Consider the following 19,392-nt stretch of genomic DNA (forward strand, 5'->3'; position numbering starts at 1 on the left):
AACTAGTGTCTGCTGTACAGTGTTTTGCAAAGTACTTCAATTACTCTGTTGTGGTAATACTATAGTTGCTATGGTAACACAACATGTGTATTCAAAACAAACTACCCAGTGCTTTAGTTTTTTTTTTTTTTACAATATAGGGTATATTTTTATACAATTCAACACACTTTACTGTAGTAAAACTACACTGTATTTTATTTTATCAGTTCACTATTCTTAATACTACAGAATGCTGAAGCATCTCTGGAGAGCAAAAGCACGAAAGGAGTCCGACGGAGCGAGAGCATATCATTCGCACGTGAGCAGCCAGTGTTTTAAGAGCGAGCAGAGATTCGCTCTCTCGTATTACAGCGCTCCCGACTTATAAAACTACGCTTGCGACAATTGTCAGTGAAATAACGGCATACTCTGCCAGCTGAAATCATGTCGCGCGCACTCAAAGCGAACTTTCGCAAACACAGCGATGATGTCACATTTGCCGCGCGCACTGAGTTTAATATCAGAAAGCTGATTGGCTATTGCAAGTTGACCTTTTTGTAGTTGTAATACCGCAAATTACAATTGGACTAGTGAAATAAAGAACTACAACACCCCAAAAACCTAGCAACAACAACAAAAAGAAATTAAATGAGCATACATGGACATCGCAAAAAGAAAAAAGACCTGTGCAAAAATATTTAAGACCTAGAACAGCAAATTTAACACTTTTTAAAGCCATACATTTCGATTTTTTAATTTAAGACTTTTTAACACTTTTTTAAGACCCCTGTTTGATCAATTTTGGAGCATTTTTACACCCACATGCACGTTTAGGGTACCTGAGGCGAGGGCAGTTTTGTCCCAAGGCATTGAGGATGGCGTCTGTAATATTTGCGCAGCCGGACACACATAAAGACTGCAGTCTATGGCACCCCCGGCAGATGGTGATGAGGCCTTCATCTGTGATCTGCTGCTCATTCACACACAGACACACGATCATGCTCATGTGTGCCAGAACGCGAAGGTGAATGTGAATGTGCGCCACTTACTGAACACGTCTGCAAGTTGAGTGTGACCAGCTCTGGACAATGCCCACCGATATGCTTAAGTGCTTCATCTTCCAACTACACGGAGAAAAACACAAACAAGACTGAGACATCACAAACTTTCTCAAGCTGTTACACTCTGCATTATGGGATTAAAAATGGAACTTTTTTTAGTTTTATAAAAAAGTCAGTGATCATAAACGATCAAAATAAACTACGCATTTTTAAGTAGACTGTCATTACATTAAAAAATCTGGTAACACTTTAAATTAGGTAACAATTCTTCCTATTAATCAGTGGCAGTTATTACATGCATATTATTAAGATATTGGCTGTTTAATAGTACTTATAAAGTACATATTCTTCATGATCTATTCAACACTAATCCTACCTAATACCCAACTATTACCCCTAATACCTAATAATAAGCAGCAAATTAGGTTTATTTAGCAAAAGAACATAGTTAATGGTTTGTAAATAGCAAGAGTAAATTCATTTATTTTCCTTTGGCTTATTCCCTTATTTATCAGGAGTTGCCACAGTGGAATGAACCGCCAACTATTCTGGCATATGTTTTACGCAGCTCATGCCATTCCAGCCACAAACCAGTACTTGGAAATACCCTTACACACTCATTCACTCACACACTCATACACTACAGACTATTTAGTTCATCCAATTCACTTATAGCGCATGTGTTTGGACTTGTAGGGGAAACTGGAGCACCCGGAGGAAACCCACGCCAACATGGGGAGACCATGCAAACTCCACACTGAAACGCCAACTGACCCAGCTGGGACTCGAACCAACGACCTTCTTGCTGTGAGGTGACAGTTCTAACCACTGAGCCACCATTGCCACCCAACAGCAAGAATTGCACATTAAAATAAAAAAGTGTGACTAAAAATCCTAATTCTAATGGTTTAAGGTTAGTTAACACTGTTTACACTGTGGTGTAATTAATTAATGCTTAAACTAACGGCATCAATTTTTGGCAAGTACTATATTATTTATTAATATATTTAGCTTTTGTTTTCATATTTTGAGCTATTTTTTATTTTAGTTTTTAACTGGTTTGGCATATTATTACACAATTTTTTTCTGTAATCTTTTTTTATTTTGGTTTTAATGATTTTAGACCTTAAGTTAGTTGCCAAAATACTACTTTTTTAATGATACTGCTTATTTTAAATCACTAAAATAGTTTGTTTTTGTTTTGTTTGCTATTTCATTTCTAATGATTAAATTTCTATTAATTAATTTGTTTTATTATATACAAGTTTTAATATTGCTGGCAGCTAGCTCTCTGCAACTTTACAGCCGCCTTTCCACTGCACACGACATTTGGACACGACTGTCGGAATACGCCCCCTTGTGGCAGCCGCACAGTATTTTCAGTGTTGTCATGCTCCACGGGGGAGAAGCTGATTCTCACGGTGTCAGAAATAAAGGAGGGCAAAAGCAAGAGCCTTTATTCTCTGTGTGTTTACATGGTTTAATGAATGAATGAATACTAGAAACTCATAGACTGCTCAAATATTGGAGGGAATGTGGAGACAACATTTAAAAATATTTTTTTATTACTTTCTTACTTACATTTATGAACAGAAAAGTTTTTTTTTTTTTAATAGAGACTTTTTATATTTCAAAAAATAACCAAATAAACTCCTATTTCTCATCTCGCAAGAACGGATCTGCTTGTGCAACACTGGAATACATCATATTCGGTCGGGTGGTCGCATACGGTCTAGTCGCAGGAGTTCAAATATTTCAACGGATCCGCAACTCAATTCGGATCCGAATTTTACATATACGGAGATGATCGGAACTCAACGCAGCTCCCGGACTGCTCTCCATTGGAAATGAATGACTTCAGGTCTGTCGCTTGTCAATTGTCGTGTGCAGTGGAAAGGAGGCTTAAAATGGTTGTCCGCTGAAGTGAAGCAGGGCTGCGCCCGGTTAGTACCTTTATGGGACACCACATGGGAAGTGATGTTAGTGAGGCCAGCATGGGGTGCTCAATCTGTGCTTTGTATGGGTCCTAATATATTAATGGGGACTCTGTTAATATACTAATATTTTGATGTTGATTGCTCAGTGGGCGGATGAGACGTTAAATTAATGTTCTGACTCTCTGTGGCCGTTAAAAATCACAGGATGTCTTTCGAAAAAGAGTAGTGGTTTAACCCCAGCCCTCTGGCCTCTGTCCATCATGGCCTCCTAACCATTCCCATATCATAATTGGCTTCATCACTCTGCCTCCTCTCCACCAATCAGCTTGTGTGTGGTCTGGCCAATATGGCTGCCGTCGCGTCATACAGGTGGATGCTGCACACTGGTGGTGGATGAGGAGATTCCACCCATTGTGTAAAGCACTTTAACTACCTAAATGTGAGAAATTTCTTTTGCTACTAACCTAAAATTTTTACTTTACTTATTATTATAATTTTTTTTTTTTTTTTTTTTTTTTTTTTAAATTTCAGTACCTCCTCTTAATTCAATTACTAAGAAAACATTTCTATTTTTCTTTTAAGAGCTTAAAGTCTAATATTGGTATTTCAATATTCAAGTTTTCATTCATTATTCAATTCAGAAAAAAAATTGTTCTCGTAAACAATAACAACACTGTATAATATTAATATTCTTAATGACTTATGATAATTTAGTGGCAGTAAATTGTCAAGCATCAAATTTGATTCTAGAACCATCACATAAACATCACCAATTCAGACAACAATTTCAGTCTTATGAACCTTTTTTCTGTCACTTTTGGTAGTCGAAGTTTAAGTGCAGTCAGAATAGTATTAAATTATAAAAGAAAAACAGTAAAATTGTACAGATTTACCTGTGTGCAGCCCTTAAGGAACAGGCCCTTGAGTCCTGGACAACACCTCACGAGGGCTTGAATGCCGTCTTTGGTCACCTGATCACACCATGAGATGTTTAACTGCTCCAGCAAAGGACAGCCCTCACTATAAACCACACACACACACAGTCATTTAGTTTAGTTTGTTTCTTGTATGTACTGTAGACTTCATTTTTATTGCCATTTGTTATTAACATATGAAAAAACAGTGTCTGATCTGTGTCATTTAACTCAAGAGAAGTGTTCTACATAAACATCAAGCAAACAATCATCTTCTGACCTCAGAGCTTTGAGGGACAGGTTGGTGATTGAGGTGCAGGAGGCAAGATCCAAATGCTTCAGTTTGGGACAAAATTTACTCAAGCTGTTACAGGTACTGCAAAAAAAGGGAAAGACACAAGTTCAGTGGAGATTTCAAAAACATGTTCATTGTAGAGCTGGGAGCTGGCATGTTAAATATATCAGTGCATTTATAAAGGGTTGGCCATTTATATGGATACACCTTAGTAAAATGGGAATGGTTGGTGATATTAATGTTCTGTTTGTGGCACATTAATATATGTGAGGGAAAAACTTTTCAAGATGGGTGGTGACCATGGTGGCCATTTTGGTCTGCTATCTTGGATCAACTGTTGTTTTTTTTCAATAGGAAGAGGGTCATGTGACACATCAAACTCGTAGGAAATTTCACAAAAAAACAATGTTGTGCTTGTTTTTAACGTGACTTTATTCTTCCACTATTAGTGCCTAATAGTACATAACTATTCTTTCTTAGTTATGTGCCTATGTGCATTCAAATGCTTACACATTGCTAAATACACACAGGATGTACAGCAATACACAAATATATTTACACATGAAAAAATTAAAGGATTAAAATGTTACAAAAAATATTATTTTTTACATAAATGTACAATGCCTGCATGCATTCTTCATCTCGGGGGGCGTTTTTCAGTTTATTCATGACAAGTTGCTTTTCATTCATTCATTTTCTTTTCGGCTTAGTCCCTTTATTAATCTGGGGGCGCCACAGTGGAATGAACCGCCAACTTATCCAGCATATGTTTTATGCCATACTTATCGGCCTCATTCAGTAGTAAAAGAAAAGAGAAAGTTAAGTAAAAATGGAGCTAAATGTAGTAAAGCTAAATGGAGGAGGCTCGTTCTTTATCCTTACGCTGCAGATGCTCTGTTTAACTGTTTTCTTGCAAGTGAAGCTTTCAGTTTTTCAACTTACAAAGTCCGCCATGTAAATAGCAAATGCGCCATGGTGCTACACAACTTACTCTTTAAGGGAATGGTAGATAAATCTCTGATTGGTTCAATGCACCTTATGCTGAAAACACACCCATAACTCATTAAGAAAATAAGCATAACCCTGTTAGACCATGCGCCAGGCCGCAGAGCATATTTTTCCATCCTTAAATTAGCAAAAGTGGATTCAGACATGCTCTTACGTTTTTGCGCCCTGCGCTTTAGACTTTGCACCTAGATCATTAAAATAGAGCCCTTACAGTTTGAGGTGGTTTGCCCTCTAAAAAGGCAACACATGCTCATTGAACATAAGTGCTTCTTATTGCAAAGTTCCTTGTTAGCATCTTCACGCACCTGTCGGTGATCTTGGTGCAGCCATTGAGGCTGAGCAGCTCAATATTTCTGCAGTTCTGGGCAAACGTTCTGCAAGAGAAAAACAAATTTACCTGAATAAACTTTAAACAGTGATTGAATGCGCCTCCAAGTCAAAGCGATGACTGTGAGTTCAAGTTTAACAAGGTTTACAAGATCAAAGTGCACAATAACTTGCTTTATAGACCCCTTTCACAAGACTTTTATAATACGTTTAATGGTCATCAGCATCTTAAATCCTTGAAAGTTTTTCATATTTTGATTACAAATACGAATTGCCGCTTATGCGAGGTGTTCCTAATGCAGTGTCTATGGGGGCAGGACAGTAAATTTGACGTTGTTTTCTCTTCTGGCTGCCATTATCAGTCTCGCACTATTTTTTCCCTTTTTCTGAAAGTCTTGATAACACCAGCGTGGAGTTTTTCTTTTATTATTTCAGCAAATAGGATTGTAAAATCATTATTTGTTGTACTCTCCCATTCACTGCTCTCTAAGTTTGCCCAATTATGATTACTTCTGCTGCTAAGAAACCTGGAAATGTAAAAAAGGGTCCATTGTCAATCCAAGTTCTTTATTAGCTCTTTGCATGACGTCTAATTTGCCCCTCAAAAACAGTAGTTTGTTTGATGTTGTCAAAATGTTGGTTTTGTGCACTGCGGAAGCAAATCTGGGATTGATATGATAGGCTAAAACAAGTGCTTGTTTGTATTGGTGTGTTTACGGTAAAAGCCTGACCTGAGTGCACTATCTCCAACTCCAAGGCATCCTCTAAGACTCAACTTCCTTAAGAAACCTCCACAGCGTTTCGAGATGTTCTCCACCACACGGCCCTGCAAATGAAAAGCTCTGAGGATCATTCTGACTCAACAGTATTAAAAAATCCTTACATTTAAGGACTTAAAAACAAAATGTCATCTACTGACCTCAATGTCTCTCTGGAAGTCAAAGAGGTCAATGCGCTGCCAGTTACTGCCATCCAGAGCTAACACGTTCCACGACTGAGAGGAAGAAATTAGTGCATTTCTCACACTACATGTGATTGGCTGATCAAACATGCAACAAATAAAGTAGCAGATGCCAGTATAATCTACATACAGTTGAAATCAGAAATTTACATACACTCTAAAAAAAGAAACATAACCATTTTTTTTTAAATATGTGATGGTAAATCAAACTAAAAGTTTACTACTTTAGGTCCGTTAGGATTACCCAAATGATTTACATTTGCTAAATGCCTGAATAATGAGAGATTTTTTTAAAAGAATTATTTATTAAGTTCTAGACAGTCAAAAGTTTACACACATTTCCTTGGTATTTTTTTTTAGCTTTCCTTTTAAACTGTATAACTTTGGTCAAATGTTTTGGGTCTCTTTCCACAAGCTTCTCACAATAGTTTGAAGGAATTTTGGCCCATTTCTCTTGACAGAATTGGTGTAACCGAGGCAGATTTGTTGGCTGTCTTGCTCACACAAGCTTTTTCAACTCTGCCCACACATTTTCTATAGGATTGAGATCAGGGCATTGTGATGGCCACTCCGAAACATTCACTCTGTTGTCCTTAAAGAACATTTTCACTAATTTGGCAGTATGCTTAGGGTCATGGTCTGTTTGGAAGACCCATTTGTGGCCAAGTTTTAATTTCCTGGCTGATGTCTTGAGATGTTGCTTCAGTATTTCTACATAATGTTCTTTCTACATGATGCCATCTATGCTGTGAAGTGGACCAGTCCCTCCTGCAGCAAAACAGCAGCACAACATGATGCTGCTGCCCCCATACTTTACAGTTGGGTGGTGTTCATAAGCGTGCAAGCTTTCCCCTTTGTCCTCCAAATGTAACACTGGTCATTAAGGCCGAACAGTTCAATCTTAGTTCCATCAGATTACAGGACATGTCTCCAAAAATGAGTCTTTTTCCCAGTGTAATTTAGCTAATTGTAATCTGGCTTTGCTGTTGATTCTGGCTTGTTGATTTTCCCATGTTTTCACACAAGGAAGCAGTGTGTGCGAGGATTTCCTTAAATACTATTCTACAGTTGTGCCCTCCAATTAACTCAAATGTTGTCAATTAGCCAATCAGAAACTTCCAAAACCTTGACATCATCATCTGAGCTTTTTCAGAGGCAGAATAATCTTACTGTATTTAAACTTGACTTTCAAGATAAGTTATAACAATTTCTCAAAAAATATCTCTGTCATTATTCATCTATTAAGCATAACAAAAACAAATGTGATAATCCTAACTTACCTAAGAGAGAAAAAGTTTAGTCACATTACCATCTGACTTTTTTTTTTAATGGTTATGTGCCTTTTTATACAGTGCATGTAAACTTCTGCTTTCAACTGTATATTCCACCACACTAGGGTAGATGGTTTCACAAAACCCATTTTCCCCAAAAAAGTGGTGGGGTTAATCTAATCTTTAAATGTACTTTTTTTTAAAAGGCACTTACTCGTGAGACTTGAGCACAGCGGCAAAGTGTGACTACATCCAGAAATGAGAAAATTCTGCAGACGGAGAGAATCACAGTAAACATCATTAACAACTTATCAAGAAAGAAGTGCAAAAACAGAAAAGGTGCAGAGTACGGATGATTGTTTTAAATAAGAGATTATTCAATGTGGAAATGAAGCAGAAAAGTACTACAAGGGTTTCACACCAACCGTAACAGCAGTTCCTTCGGCAGCTTCTTGTTAATAACAGCCTCATCATTATTGGAGAACATCTGAGGAGGAAAACAAAGACACAGTTTTCAAAAAGTAAGCATTTCCATAGTCAAACGTTAATACAGCTTTGTTTACACGGTCCGAATCACACACCATTTTAAAAAACAATGAATTCCTTTGGTAATTAAATGTCTTTCATATTCATGTTTGAGAAAAGATGCTGTGGTTTAAACTGACAAAAAAAAAACAGGTTTGAATTAAATTGACATTTTATAATATATATTTTATTTATATTATGTAGTATCACCATTATGGCCACACATACAGCTAACTGATCAACTTTTGCAAATCTCTACTGTTGTTTTTCTGCTGCATTGAGAAAACATGCTCATTTGCATGCCTCTTTGGGAAAATAGCCAAATTATTAAATGTATTTTTATATAGTGTGGGATTTGTTCAAAAATTTGGTGTTTTTCATTCCTTATTTAGAACTGGCAGTAGATCAGAGTGTAATGAAACAATTGCACAAAGAGAGTTATTCCAGGCATGGGAATTGACTCCCAAATTCTGCTTTTTGAGGTTGACACATTGCCCTAAATGCTCATTGTAGCAAACGTTTTACATGAAATTAACACCAGAGGTCACATATTGGTGTCATCAAACCACAAACCCTTTTTGCAAGTGGTAACAAGAGATACAGATTGTCCTGCTGAATAATTCAGAATGGACTGGATGTTCCTTTTTTTTTTTTAAGTAGTGACTACACATCCATCCCGAAACAGTGAATGCTTGTGTATGCACCGGCCAGTCCTAAATTTGTTAAAGGAACACTCTCCTTTCTTTTTTTTTGTAAAAACTCTATTATCTTTTTTTCCATTCATTTCCATTTTCTCATGTCTATTTAGCCAATCTCCAGGTCTGGTGGGAGCACTTTTAGCTTAGCTTAGCATAAATCATTGAATAGGATTAGACTATTAGCATCTCACTTAAAACAACAACAAAAAAAGAGAGCTTCTATAACTCTCCTATTTATAGCTTCATTGTGTGCTAGGAACAATATTGTCATTCTGCCGCAATAATACATTTTCACATCCATCCCGGAACAGTGAATGCTTGTGTATGCACCAGCCAGTCCTAAACATGTTAAAGGAACACTCTACTTTTTTGTAAATATTTTACAACTCCATTATCTTTTTTTTATCCCATTCAGCCAATCTCCAGGTCTGGCAGGAGCACTTTTAGCTTAGCTTAGCATAAATCATTGAATCGGATTAGACCGTTAGCATCTTCCTCAAAAACTTCACAAAAAGAGAGTTTTAAAACTTTTCCTATTTATAGCTTCATTGTGTACTAAAACCAACAGAAAATGAAAAGTTAAATATATTTTCAAGGCTGATACGGCTAGGAACTATCCTGTCATTCTGGCATAATAATCAAAACTTTTAATTTCCGTCAGCCAGCCCCAGCGCTTCCGATTAATTGTCATCCCATACAAAATCACTAAGTTTAAGATCTAATTCATTTAAAAAAAAAATCTATTTTAGATGCTGATATGGCTATGAATATTGTCATTCTGCCACAATAATACATTTTTTTAAATTCATCCCAGAATAGCAAATGCTTGTGTATGCACCCGCCAGTCCTAATTTTGTAAGGGAACACTCAACTTTTTTTACAACTCCATTATCATGTTTTATCCCATTCTGCCAATCTCCATGTCTGGCAGGAGTACTTTTAGCTTAGCTTAGCATAAATCATTGAATCGGATTAGACCATTAGCATCCTTATCAAAAAAAATTCACAAAAAGAGAGCTTCAAATTTATAGCTTCATTGTGTGCTATAACTAAAAGAAAATGAAAAGTTTAATCTATTTTCGAGGCAGTTATGGCTAGGAACTATACTGTCATTCCGGCATAACAATCAAAACTTTAATTTCCGTCAGCCAGCCCCAGGGCTTCCGATGAATCCTAATCCCATACAAATTCACCAAGTTTAAGATCTGATTGATTTAAAAAAAAAAACAGCGATCTTCACTGCCTGGCTAAGATACGATATAAAGGGAGTATCGAACCAAACAAGAAGCACTGGATTAAATTTTTTTTTTTTTAGCTCCGTGTCTTTAAAATATGGAAATTTAGTATTTTCAATGGATTTTCTGCACTAGCCAGAAGTTCATCATTGACTGAAAAACACTAGCTGTGCATTTCCATATGATAAAGACACTTCAGACAAGACAATGATTCAAAACACAGCCAAGGAGACTCTCAAATGCTTTCAGAGGAAGAAAATTAGGCTGTAGAATGGCCTAGCCAATTACCTGACTTAAATCCAATAGAGAATACAAACTAAAGCTCAGATTGGATATAATGAGCCCCTCAGAACCGCCAAGATTTTTACAATCTGTTGAAGTCTGTGATAAACTCAAACCAGAGCAATGCTTGCGACTTCATTCTCCGTAAGAGAGACGTCTTGAATCTGCCATCACCAAAAAAAAAGCCTTTTATATAAAGTGTTAAATACAATTCAGTAGCTGAGTACTTTCCCCTTGTGTCATTCTATTGTAATTACACAGAACTCGTCTCATTTTACTGATTTTTTTGTTTTGTTTTTTGTTTTTTATGCCTGTATTGTTTGGGTTTTTCCCAAAATCGGTATCAATCCCATGTCAACCGCTCCGTTAGAAATATTATTCCCAGGTAATAACATGACATGATTAATACTTATTTCCCCCACAGTATTATGCACTACGTGTTTGTAAGGATCTGATGGTTTTATCTGAGGTGAACTAAGTCTTTAAATCACCGACTCATCCGAGAAAGACAAACAAACCATATGTGAGAGATGAGGCTTACAGCTGTTCTGCTTTATGAACTCTGCCATTTGTGCTGTTCCTCTTTCTTTTCCACTTGTTTGTTGGTTTAAGGATGAGCCATGTGATGCCAGACTGCAGACTGTTACGAACCAGGAATGATTGATCACTTGTTTGCAGCTCATCTCAAACCCTCGTCAGCAACCAAATGACTTTTCTCATGACCAGCAGCTCCCTTTTAGATCTAAATGTCTCCTGTAATTGCTTTTACATGGGTGAATCTCACAAAAGGCACGAGTGGGCCAAGCAGGAAAAAATCAAATTAAAATCAAAGTGTTTCTCATTATGAAAAAAGAGAAATGACTACATTATCTAACTAAAAATATGAGTAATATATTGTTGTTTAACAAAATATTATAATATATATATATATATACACACACACACACACACACACACACACACACACACACACACACACACACACACACACACACACACACACACACACACACACACACATCGGCCACTTTATTAGGTACACCTGTCCAATTGCTTGTTACCGCAAATTTCTAATCAGCCAATCATATGGCAGCAACTCAGTGAATTTAGGTATGGTCAAGACGACATGCACTAGATCAAATCGAGAATCAGAATGGGGAAGAAAGGTGATTTAAGTGCCAAGATTTGGTTGTTGGTGCCAGACAGGCTGGTCTGATTATTTCAGAAACTGCTGATGTACTGAGATTTTCATGCACAACTATCTCTAGAGTTTACAGAGAATTGTTGATGCCAGAGGTCAGAGGAGAAGGGCCAGACTGGGTCCAGCTGATAGAAAGGTAACAGTAACTCAAACAACCGAGGTATGAAGAGCATCTCTGAACACACAACACGTCCAACCTTGAGGCGGATGGGCTACAGCAGCAGAAGACCACACCGGGTGCCACTCCTGTCAGCTAAGAACAGGAAACTGAGGCTACAATTCACACAGGCCCACCAAAATTGGACAATAGAAGATTGTAAAAATGTTGCCTGGTCTGATAAGTCTCGATTTTTGCTGCGACATTCGTATGGTAGGCTCAGAATTTGCCATCAACAACATGAAAGCATGGATACATCCGGCCTTGTATCAACAGTTCAGGCTGGTGATGGTGGTGTAATGGTGTGGGGATACTTTCTTGGCACACTTTATGCCCCATTAGTACTAACTGAGCATTGTGTCAATGCCACAGCCTACCTGAGTATCGTTGCTGACCATGTCCATCTCTTTATGACCACAGTGTACCCATCTTCTGATGGCTACTTCCAGCAGGATAATGCACCATGTCATAAAGCGTGAATCATCTCAGACTGGTTTCTTAAACATGACAATGAGTTCACTGTACTCAAATGGCCTCCACAGTCACCAGACCTCAATTAAATAGAGCACCTTTGGGATGTGGTGAAACGGGAGATTAGCATCATGGATGTGCAGCCGCCAAATCAGCAACAACAGCATGATGCTACCATGTCAATATGGACCAAAATCTCTGAGGAATATTTCCAGTAGCTTGTTGAATCTATGCCACAAAGAATTAAAGCGGTTCTAAAGACTAAAGGGGGTCCAACCCGGTACAAGTAAAGTGTACCTAATAAAGTGGCCAGCAAATGTATATTGAATTTATAGTCTTAAAATATTCTTCACATGTTCATTAAGCCATTCATTCGCCCATTCATGGTATTTATTTCTTAGTAGGAAGACCTTTGCTTTTCTTCTGCTCGATGTGCAGTGCATGTTTATTACGAAATGATTATTTGAGAAAGAAAATGTGTTTCCAGATCAAATGTTATCGATCGTTTTCAAAATATCAACATGACTTTCCACTTAATTCACACTACTGAGACTACAGCTCTACTTATTGACATTCCTGAACACATTAGACGACAAAATGTAGAAGGGATCCAGTTGCAGCCAGAAATTAGCGCTAATTATTTACTGTTAATAATATTTATTAATAATTACTGTTTTTAACATTAATGTGAGGGGTTGGGATGGATGTAGATGTTACTTAAATACAGTTAATGAGTCATTTAATAAACAATATTTAAAAATTCTCATTATAAATACTCTTTTTACATTACTGAAAGGGATATGTTTAAGGTTGGGGTGGGATAGACAATAATATTGAATAAATAGTTCTCATTATAATTACTGTTTTAACATTACTGAGAGGGGTTTAAGGGGAATTAATGGGTAATTTAATAAATAATATCAACAATTCTCATTAACTTCTGGCCACAGCTGTATCCCTTCTAACAACGACCATATTAGGCAACTTCACAAGACTTCCTGGTTTACATGTAAAGCAACTCAGTTCCTTCATCTGATTGGTCCAGACCAATTAACAAGCCATACCCTTACTCTGTTATTACATGAACAACCTCATTTCTAAACTAACATCTAGCTCAACATTCAGATCGGGTTGCCAGGTTAAAAAAAAACAATCTACACCATACAGTACGATAATCATCCTGTAATAAAATTGACCGCTAAAATAACCAAACTATCAATAACCCAACAAAAACAGACCACATTTTCAGACAACATTGGTCGCTGTCGAGCATGAAGAGTTGTCAGTTATTTGTAAATATAACTCTCATGCCGCGGTCACCAAAACAATGTGCAGATAATCACTCCCATCCTAAAAAAAGAAACAGGCCTAAGCTGGTAACAATGCAGCGCTTCTTAAATACTGATTACATTCAGGCCATCGCAACAGAAATACTGAGTAGAGCAAGCACCTACACTAACATTTACCATAGTAGTAACTTTGAGGATATGATTGATAGATTTTATGCCATTCTAGGCTATAATGTAACATGATAAAGCAGAGATTTAACATACTATTAAAGTTTTTACTTTAAAAAAGTCATGTTTCATTTAAAATATCACTTATTTATCAAATTTAGTAGATAATTCAGTGTCATTTTTAAGAGTATTGCACAAATAATTCATAAATAATTGTCTAATTATTACTGTTTTGTGTAATTATTGCTGTTTTTGTTGTGTAATTATATATTTTATGCCACTCGAGGCTATAATGTAACATGATAAAGCAGAGATTATTGAACATACTATTAAAGTTTTTACTTTAAAAAAAAAGTCATGTTTAATTTAAAATGTCACTTATCAAATTTAGTAGATAATACAGTGTCATTTTTAAGAGTAATGCACAAAAAAAATAATAAATAATTGTCTAAATATTACCGTTTTATTTGTGTAATTATTGCAGTTTTATTTGAGTATTTATTGCTGTTTTTGTTGTGTAATTATATATTTTATGCCACTCGAGGTTATAATGTAACATGATAAAGCAGAGATTGAACATACTATTAAAGTTTTTACTTTAAAAAAAGTCATGTTTAATTTAAAATATCACTTATTTATCAAATTTAGTAGATAATTCAGTGTCATTTTTAGGTGTAATGCACAAATTATTCATAAATTAATAGTTGTCTAATTATTACTGTTTTATTTGTGTAATTGATATAAAGTTGTTACAATTGCAGTTTTATTTGTGTAATAATTGCTGTTTTTGTGTAATTATATATTTTTTGCCACTCGAGGCTATAAAGTGATATGATAAAGCAGAGATTGAACATACTATATAAGTTTTTACTTTAAAAAGTCATGTTTAATTTAAAATATCACTTGTATATCAATTTTAGTAGATAATTCAGTGTCATTTTAGGTGTAATGCACAAATTGTTCAAAAATTAATAGTTGTCTAATTATTACTGTTTCATTTGTGTAATTGATATTAAGTTGTGTTATAATTGCAGTTTTATTTGTGTAATAATTGCTGTTTTGTTGTGTAATTATATATTTCATGCCATTCTAAGTTATAATGTGATATGATAAAGCAGAGATTAATGAACATACTATCAAAGTATTAACTTTAAAAAGTTATGTTTAATTTAAAATGTCATTTATTTATGAAATTTAGTAGATAATTCAGTGTCATAATATTAATTAAAACTGTTTTATTTACTAAATGAGATTTTCACATTAGCCATGCTGACTTTACGCTATTGTAATTACATTACACTCACACACACACACACACACACACACACACACACACACACACACACACACACACACACACACACACACATATATATATTTTGTAACTTCGCACACTTAAATGCAATGTTTACTGTGTGCAGAGTCAAATGATTGTGGTGATGTGGCGTACATGAGACACCATGACATATTTTGGTTACAATAATCTTTTTAGATTATATTCATGTGTATTAAAGCAACACTGTGGCATTATATAACAAATTAATCTTTAGTAACTAGCCTCAGATGTTTCACTTTGACAATTCTAAACGCATCACAACATATTTGATATTTAACTATTTTATTTACTAAATGAGATGTTCACATTAGCCATGTTGAATTCATGTTATTGTAATTACATCACACACAAATATTTTGTAACTTTGCACACTTAAATACAATGTTTACTGTGTGCAGACAGTCAAGTATATAGCAAATTTGTTGGAGTACTGTTCAAATACTTACAATACCAGATCAGCAGATATACTCTTACATAAGACGCCATTTTGTCACAGAGTTAGGTTGATCTGCATTCTGTAAGTGTGCTCTATATGTATGGAATGAGCTTCAAGATATACTACATATGAAATCCATCCTATCTATCGCTATATTTAAAAATATTTTAAAGGCTGTCAATTTAGAACAATGCATGTTTTAACAATTGACTATGGTTTCTCCTGTTTTTGTGTGTCTATGTGTTGTGACATGTATTTATTAATATTATCAACTTTTTTATTTATTTTTTATTTTATTTTTTGTAACTTTGTCCTATGCTGCCTGTCTTGACCAGGACTCACTGGTAGAAGAGATAATGTACCTCAATGGGACATTCCTGGTTAAACAATTAAATAAATAAATAATTGTGGTGATGTGGCGTAAACGAGATACCATGATACATATTAGTTAAAATAATCTTTTTAGATTATATGCATGCATATTAAAGCAACACTCTGGCATTATATAACAAATTAATCTTTAGTAGCTAGCCTCAGATGTTTTATTTTGACACTTCTAAACGCATCACAACATATTTGATACAATGATATTGATATTGAATATATTTAACTCTTTTATTTACTAAATGAGATTTTCACATTAGCCATGTTTAATTTATATTATCGTTATTACACTAAATATACATAAAAATTTCATAACTTCACACACTTAAATGCAATATTTACCATCTGCAGAGAGTCAAATAATTGTGGTAATGTGATAAATTTTGGTTAAAATAATGTTTTTAGATTAAATTTGTGCACATTAAAGCAACATTCTGGCATTATATAACAAATTAATCTTTAGTAACTAGCCTCAGATGTTTCGACACTTCTAAACGTGTCACAACATATTTGATTTGTTGATATTTAACATATTTAACTGTTTTATTTACTAAATGAGATTTTTACATTAGCCATATTTAACTTATATTATCGTTATTACACTAAATATACATACAATTTCATAACTTCACACACTTAAATGCAATGTTTACCATGTGCAGAGAGTCAAATAATTGTGGTAATGTGATCAATTTTGGTTAAAATAATATTTTTAGATTTAAATTTGTGCACATTAAAGCAACACTCTGGCATTATATAACAAATTAATCTTTAGTAGCTAGCCTCAGATGTTTTATTTTGACACTTCTAAACGTGTCACAACATATTTGATACAATGATATTGATATTGAATACATTTAACTCTTTTATTTACTAAATGAGATTTTTACATTAGCCATATTTAACTTATGTTATCGTTATTACACTAAATATACATAAAATTTCATAACTTTACACACTTAAATGCAATGTTTACCATGTGCAGAGAGTCAAATAATTGGGGTAATGTGATAAATTTTGGTTAAAATAATATTTTTAGATTTAAATTTGTGCACATTAAAGCAACACTCTGGCATTATATAACAAATTAATCTTTAGTAACTAGCCTCAGATGTTTTATTTTGACACTTCTAAACGCATCACAACATATTTGATTTGTTGATATTGAACATATTTAACTGTTTTGTTTACTAAATGAGACTTTCACATTAGACATGCTGAATTTGTGTTATTGTAATTACATTACACACACAAATATTAGCAATTTGCGCACTTAAATGCAATGTTTACAGTGTGCAGAAAGTCAAATAATTGTGGTGATGTGGCATAAATGAGATTCCATTATATATATTTTTTTAGCTCTTTTATTTTCTAAATGAGATTTTCACATTAGCCATGTTTAATTTATATTATCGTTATTACACTAAATATACATAAAAATTTCATAACTTCACACACTTAAATGCAATGTTTACCATGTGCAAAGTCAAACAATTGTGGTAATGTGATCAATTTTGGCTAAAATAATGTTTGTAGATTAAATTTATGGACATTAAGGCAACATTCTGGCATTATATAACAAATTAATCTTTAGTAACTAGCCTCAGATGTTTTATTTCGACACTTCTAAACGTATCACAACATATTTGATTTGTTGATATTTAACACTCTTTTGTACTAAATGAGATTTTCACATAAGCCATATTGAATTCATGTAATTGTAATTACATTACACACAAAATTCACACACCTAAATTCAATGTTTACTGTGTACAGAGTCAAATAATTGTGGTGGTGGTGGTGTAAACTAGATGACATGATATATTTCAGTTAAAAATAACCTTTTTAGATTATATCCATGTGTATTAAAGCAACACTGTGCCATAACAAATGAATCCTCAGATGTTTAACTTTGACACTTCACAACAGTTGATCTTTCGAACAAACACAAACATAAACCATGAAAATAAAAGCAAATAGGCTACATAAATACCAAGCATCTCAGCATGTTTCAAAACCTACCAAGTCGCCTATCTAGACAGCATCACAGTCGCCCAGAATTCCACCAAGCACCTATGCAGCCCTGGAAAACGCACACTAGCTAGTAAGCTCGCTAAGTTTTTAAAACACGTCCGCTGTAAACACAGTTATAACTTGTTTAAACGCGGTTGATTTTGCGTCTTCGAGTGAAACAACAAACCAAATGTTTGCGTAAACAGGCCCAACTGTTCTCACTAGTGATAAACTGAGGTAACGCTAGTGTTTTTACGCATAAAGGCCTGTGTATATATCCAGCTTTTGTTTTGGCCGGCTGTTTTTCCCCCACTTCAGCCTGTGTGGGCCTACCAGCGTTAACCGAGTCCTATAATCTCAGCTGACCAGTGTAATTTATTTAGAAATACGTCGAAGCGAAAAATCGCAACCTACTGTTGCTTCGCGTAAATAAACGAGAAATATTTAAGCTCCTTTTGCGGCTCACTAAGCTGGGAAACAATGGCTGTGTTTATACACTCCGACACAAAGTAGACTTCGCCAGGAAACAATATAGCGACCTAAAAATAAACATTGGCTGCAGCCTTTGGTCAACATGGATTTCTGAACGTGTTTAAATGACTGACAAGTGATCAGAAAAGCTGAACTCGTCTGATTGCGGAAGCTCGGCCTCTTCTACCGCAGCAACACTTATAATCCTCCATTATTTAAACCGTTTAGGAGTACTTAAACCAAAACAGAACGCAAGATTGTTTACATTGACATGTCAATCTGGAAATAAACAGTGGCTACTCGCCTCAAAGCGACTCCGAGAGACGCCGTTCACCTCCTTACCCATCCCGAACACTATAAAGTCGGTAAACCGGAGAGGGAAAAGCGCGTCCGGTTATTAAAAGGACGCAGATGTGTCGGTGCCGCTGGCTTCCGTCGAGCTCATGCCGTGTTTTCGCTTAATTTCATCGCGTTTGTGTACGGCGAAAAGATGCAGAAGAGCCCCAGTGGTTGAAGTATGAACAAATCAAGCTTATCTCCTGTTGTGTGTTGCGGATCACCCCCTCCCATTTGTCAGCACTAGATCTCAGGCAGTTTCCCCATCTCTAAACTACACCTCGTGCTCAATATTTTATTTATTATTAAATTTCAGGGCTTTTTTACAGGAATAAACACATTATTTTTTTGCTTGAAGCGACGCGTTATATAAGTAAAAGTGTAAATTAATCATCTGTGGATGATATTCAAGGTCTCTAAGGTCGATTAGAACGAGGTTGTTAATAAATATGAGCAGTTTTGGTAGTTGTCATTATACTAAATTATCATCATTTCCTCTTTTTATGAATAAATATGGTGAGCTGCATTTAGATGAATTAAGTGTGTTGTTTATATACAGTAGTGCATATGAAGTTTGTTTGGTGTGCTTAATAAATAAAACCATTTGTGGGGATTAATGTCTGCAAAGCACTTGAAG

At 35.2% G+C, this 19,392-nt stretch overlaps 1 protein-coding gene across 5 annotated transcripts in view; it reads right to left on the minus strand.

The window, feature by feature from the left end:
* The window catches only part of fbxl20 (F-box and leucine-rich repeat protein 20), a 23,868-nt gene extending 4,903 nt beyond the window's left edge, over positions 1–18,965 (minus strand). Inside the window, exons 1-11 of one of the 5 annotated variants that reach the window (XM_073931420.1) lie at positions 17,958–18,965; positions 11,035–11,255; positions 8,179–8,240; positions 7,968–8,022; positions 6,441–6,515; positions 6,253–6,347; positions 5,500–5,568; positions 4,172–4,267; positions 3,871–3,997; positions 1,029–1,103; positions 819–949 (exon numbers count right to left, since the gene is read on the minus strand). In XM_073931420.1, the coding sequence (XP_073787521.1) occupies positions 819–949; positions 1,029–1,103; positions 3,871–3,997; positions 4,172–4,267; positions 5,500–5,568; positions 6,253–6,347; positions 6,441–6,515; positions 7,968–8,022; positions 8,179–8,240 (785 nt within the window). In that variant the 5' untranslated portion in view covers positions 11,035–11,255; positions 17,958–18,965. Of the gene's footprint in view, positions 1–818; positions 950–1,028; positions 1,104–3,870; positions 3,998–4,171; positions 4,268–5,499; positions 5,569–6,252; positions 6,348–6,440; positions 6,516–7,967; positions 8,023–8,178; positions 8,241–11,034; positions 11,273–17,957 lie in introns of all 5 variants that reach the window. The other 4 variants (XM_073931421.1, XM_073931419.1, XM_002664711.7 and 1 more) reach the window with 4 other exon arrangements.
* Between the last annotated feature and the right edge of the window lie 427 nt (positions 18,966–19,392).

This window comes from Danio rerio, chromosome 19 (genome assembly GCF_049306965.1).
Source record: "Danio rerio strain Tuebingen ecotype United States chromosome 19, GRCz12tu, whole genome shotgun sequence".
In the NCBI taxonomy this organism is placed as follows: Eukaryota; Metazoa; Chordata; class Actinopteri; order Cypriniformes; family Danionidae; genus Danio; species Danio rerio.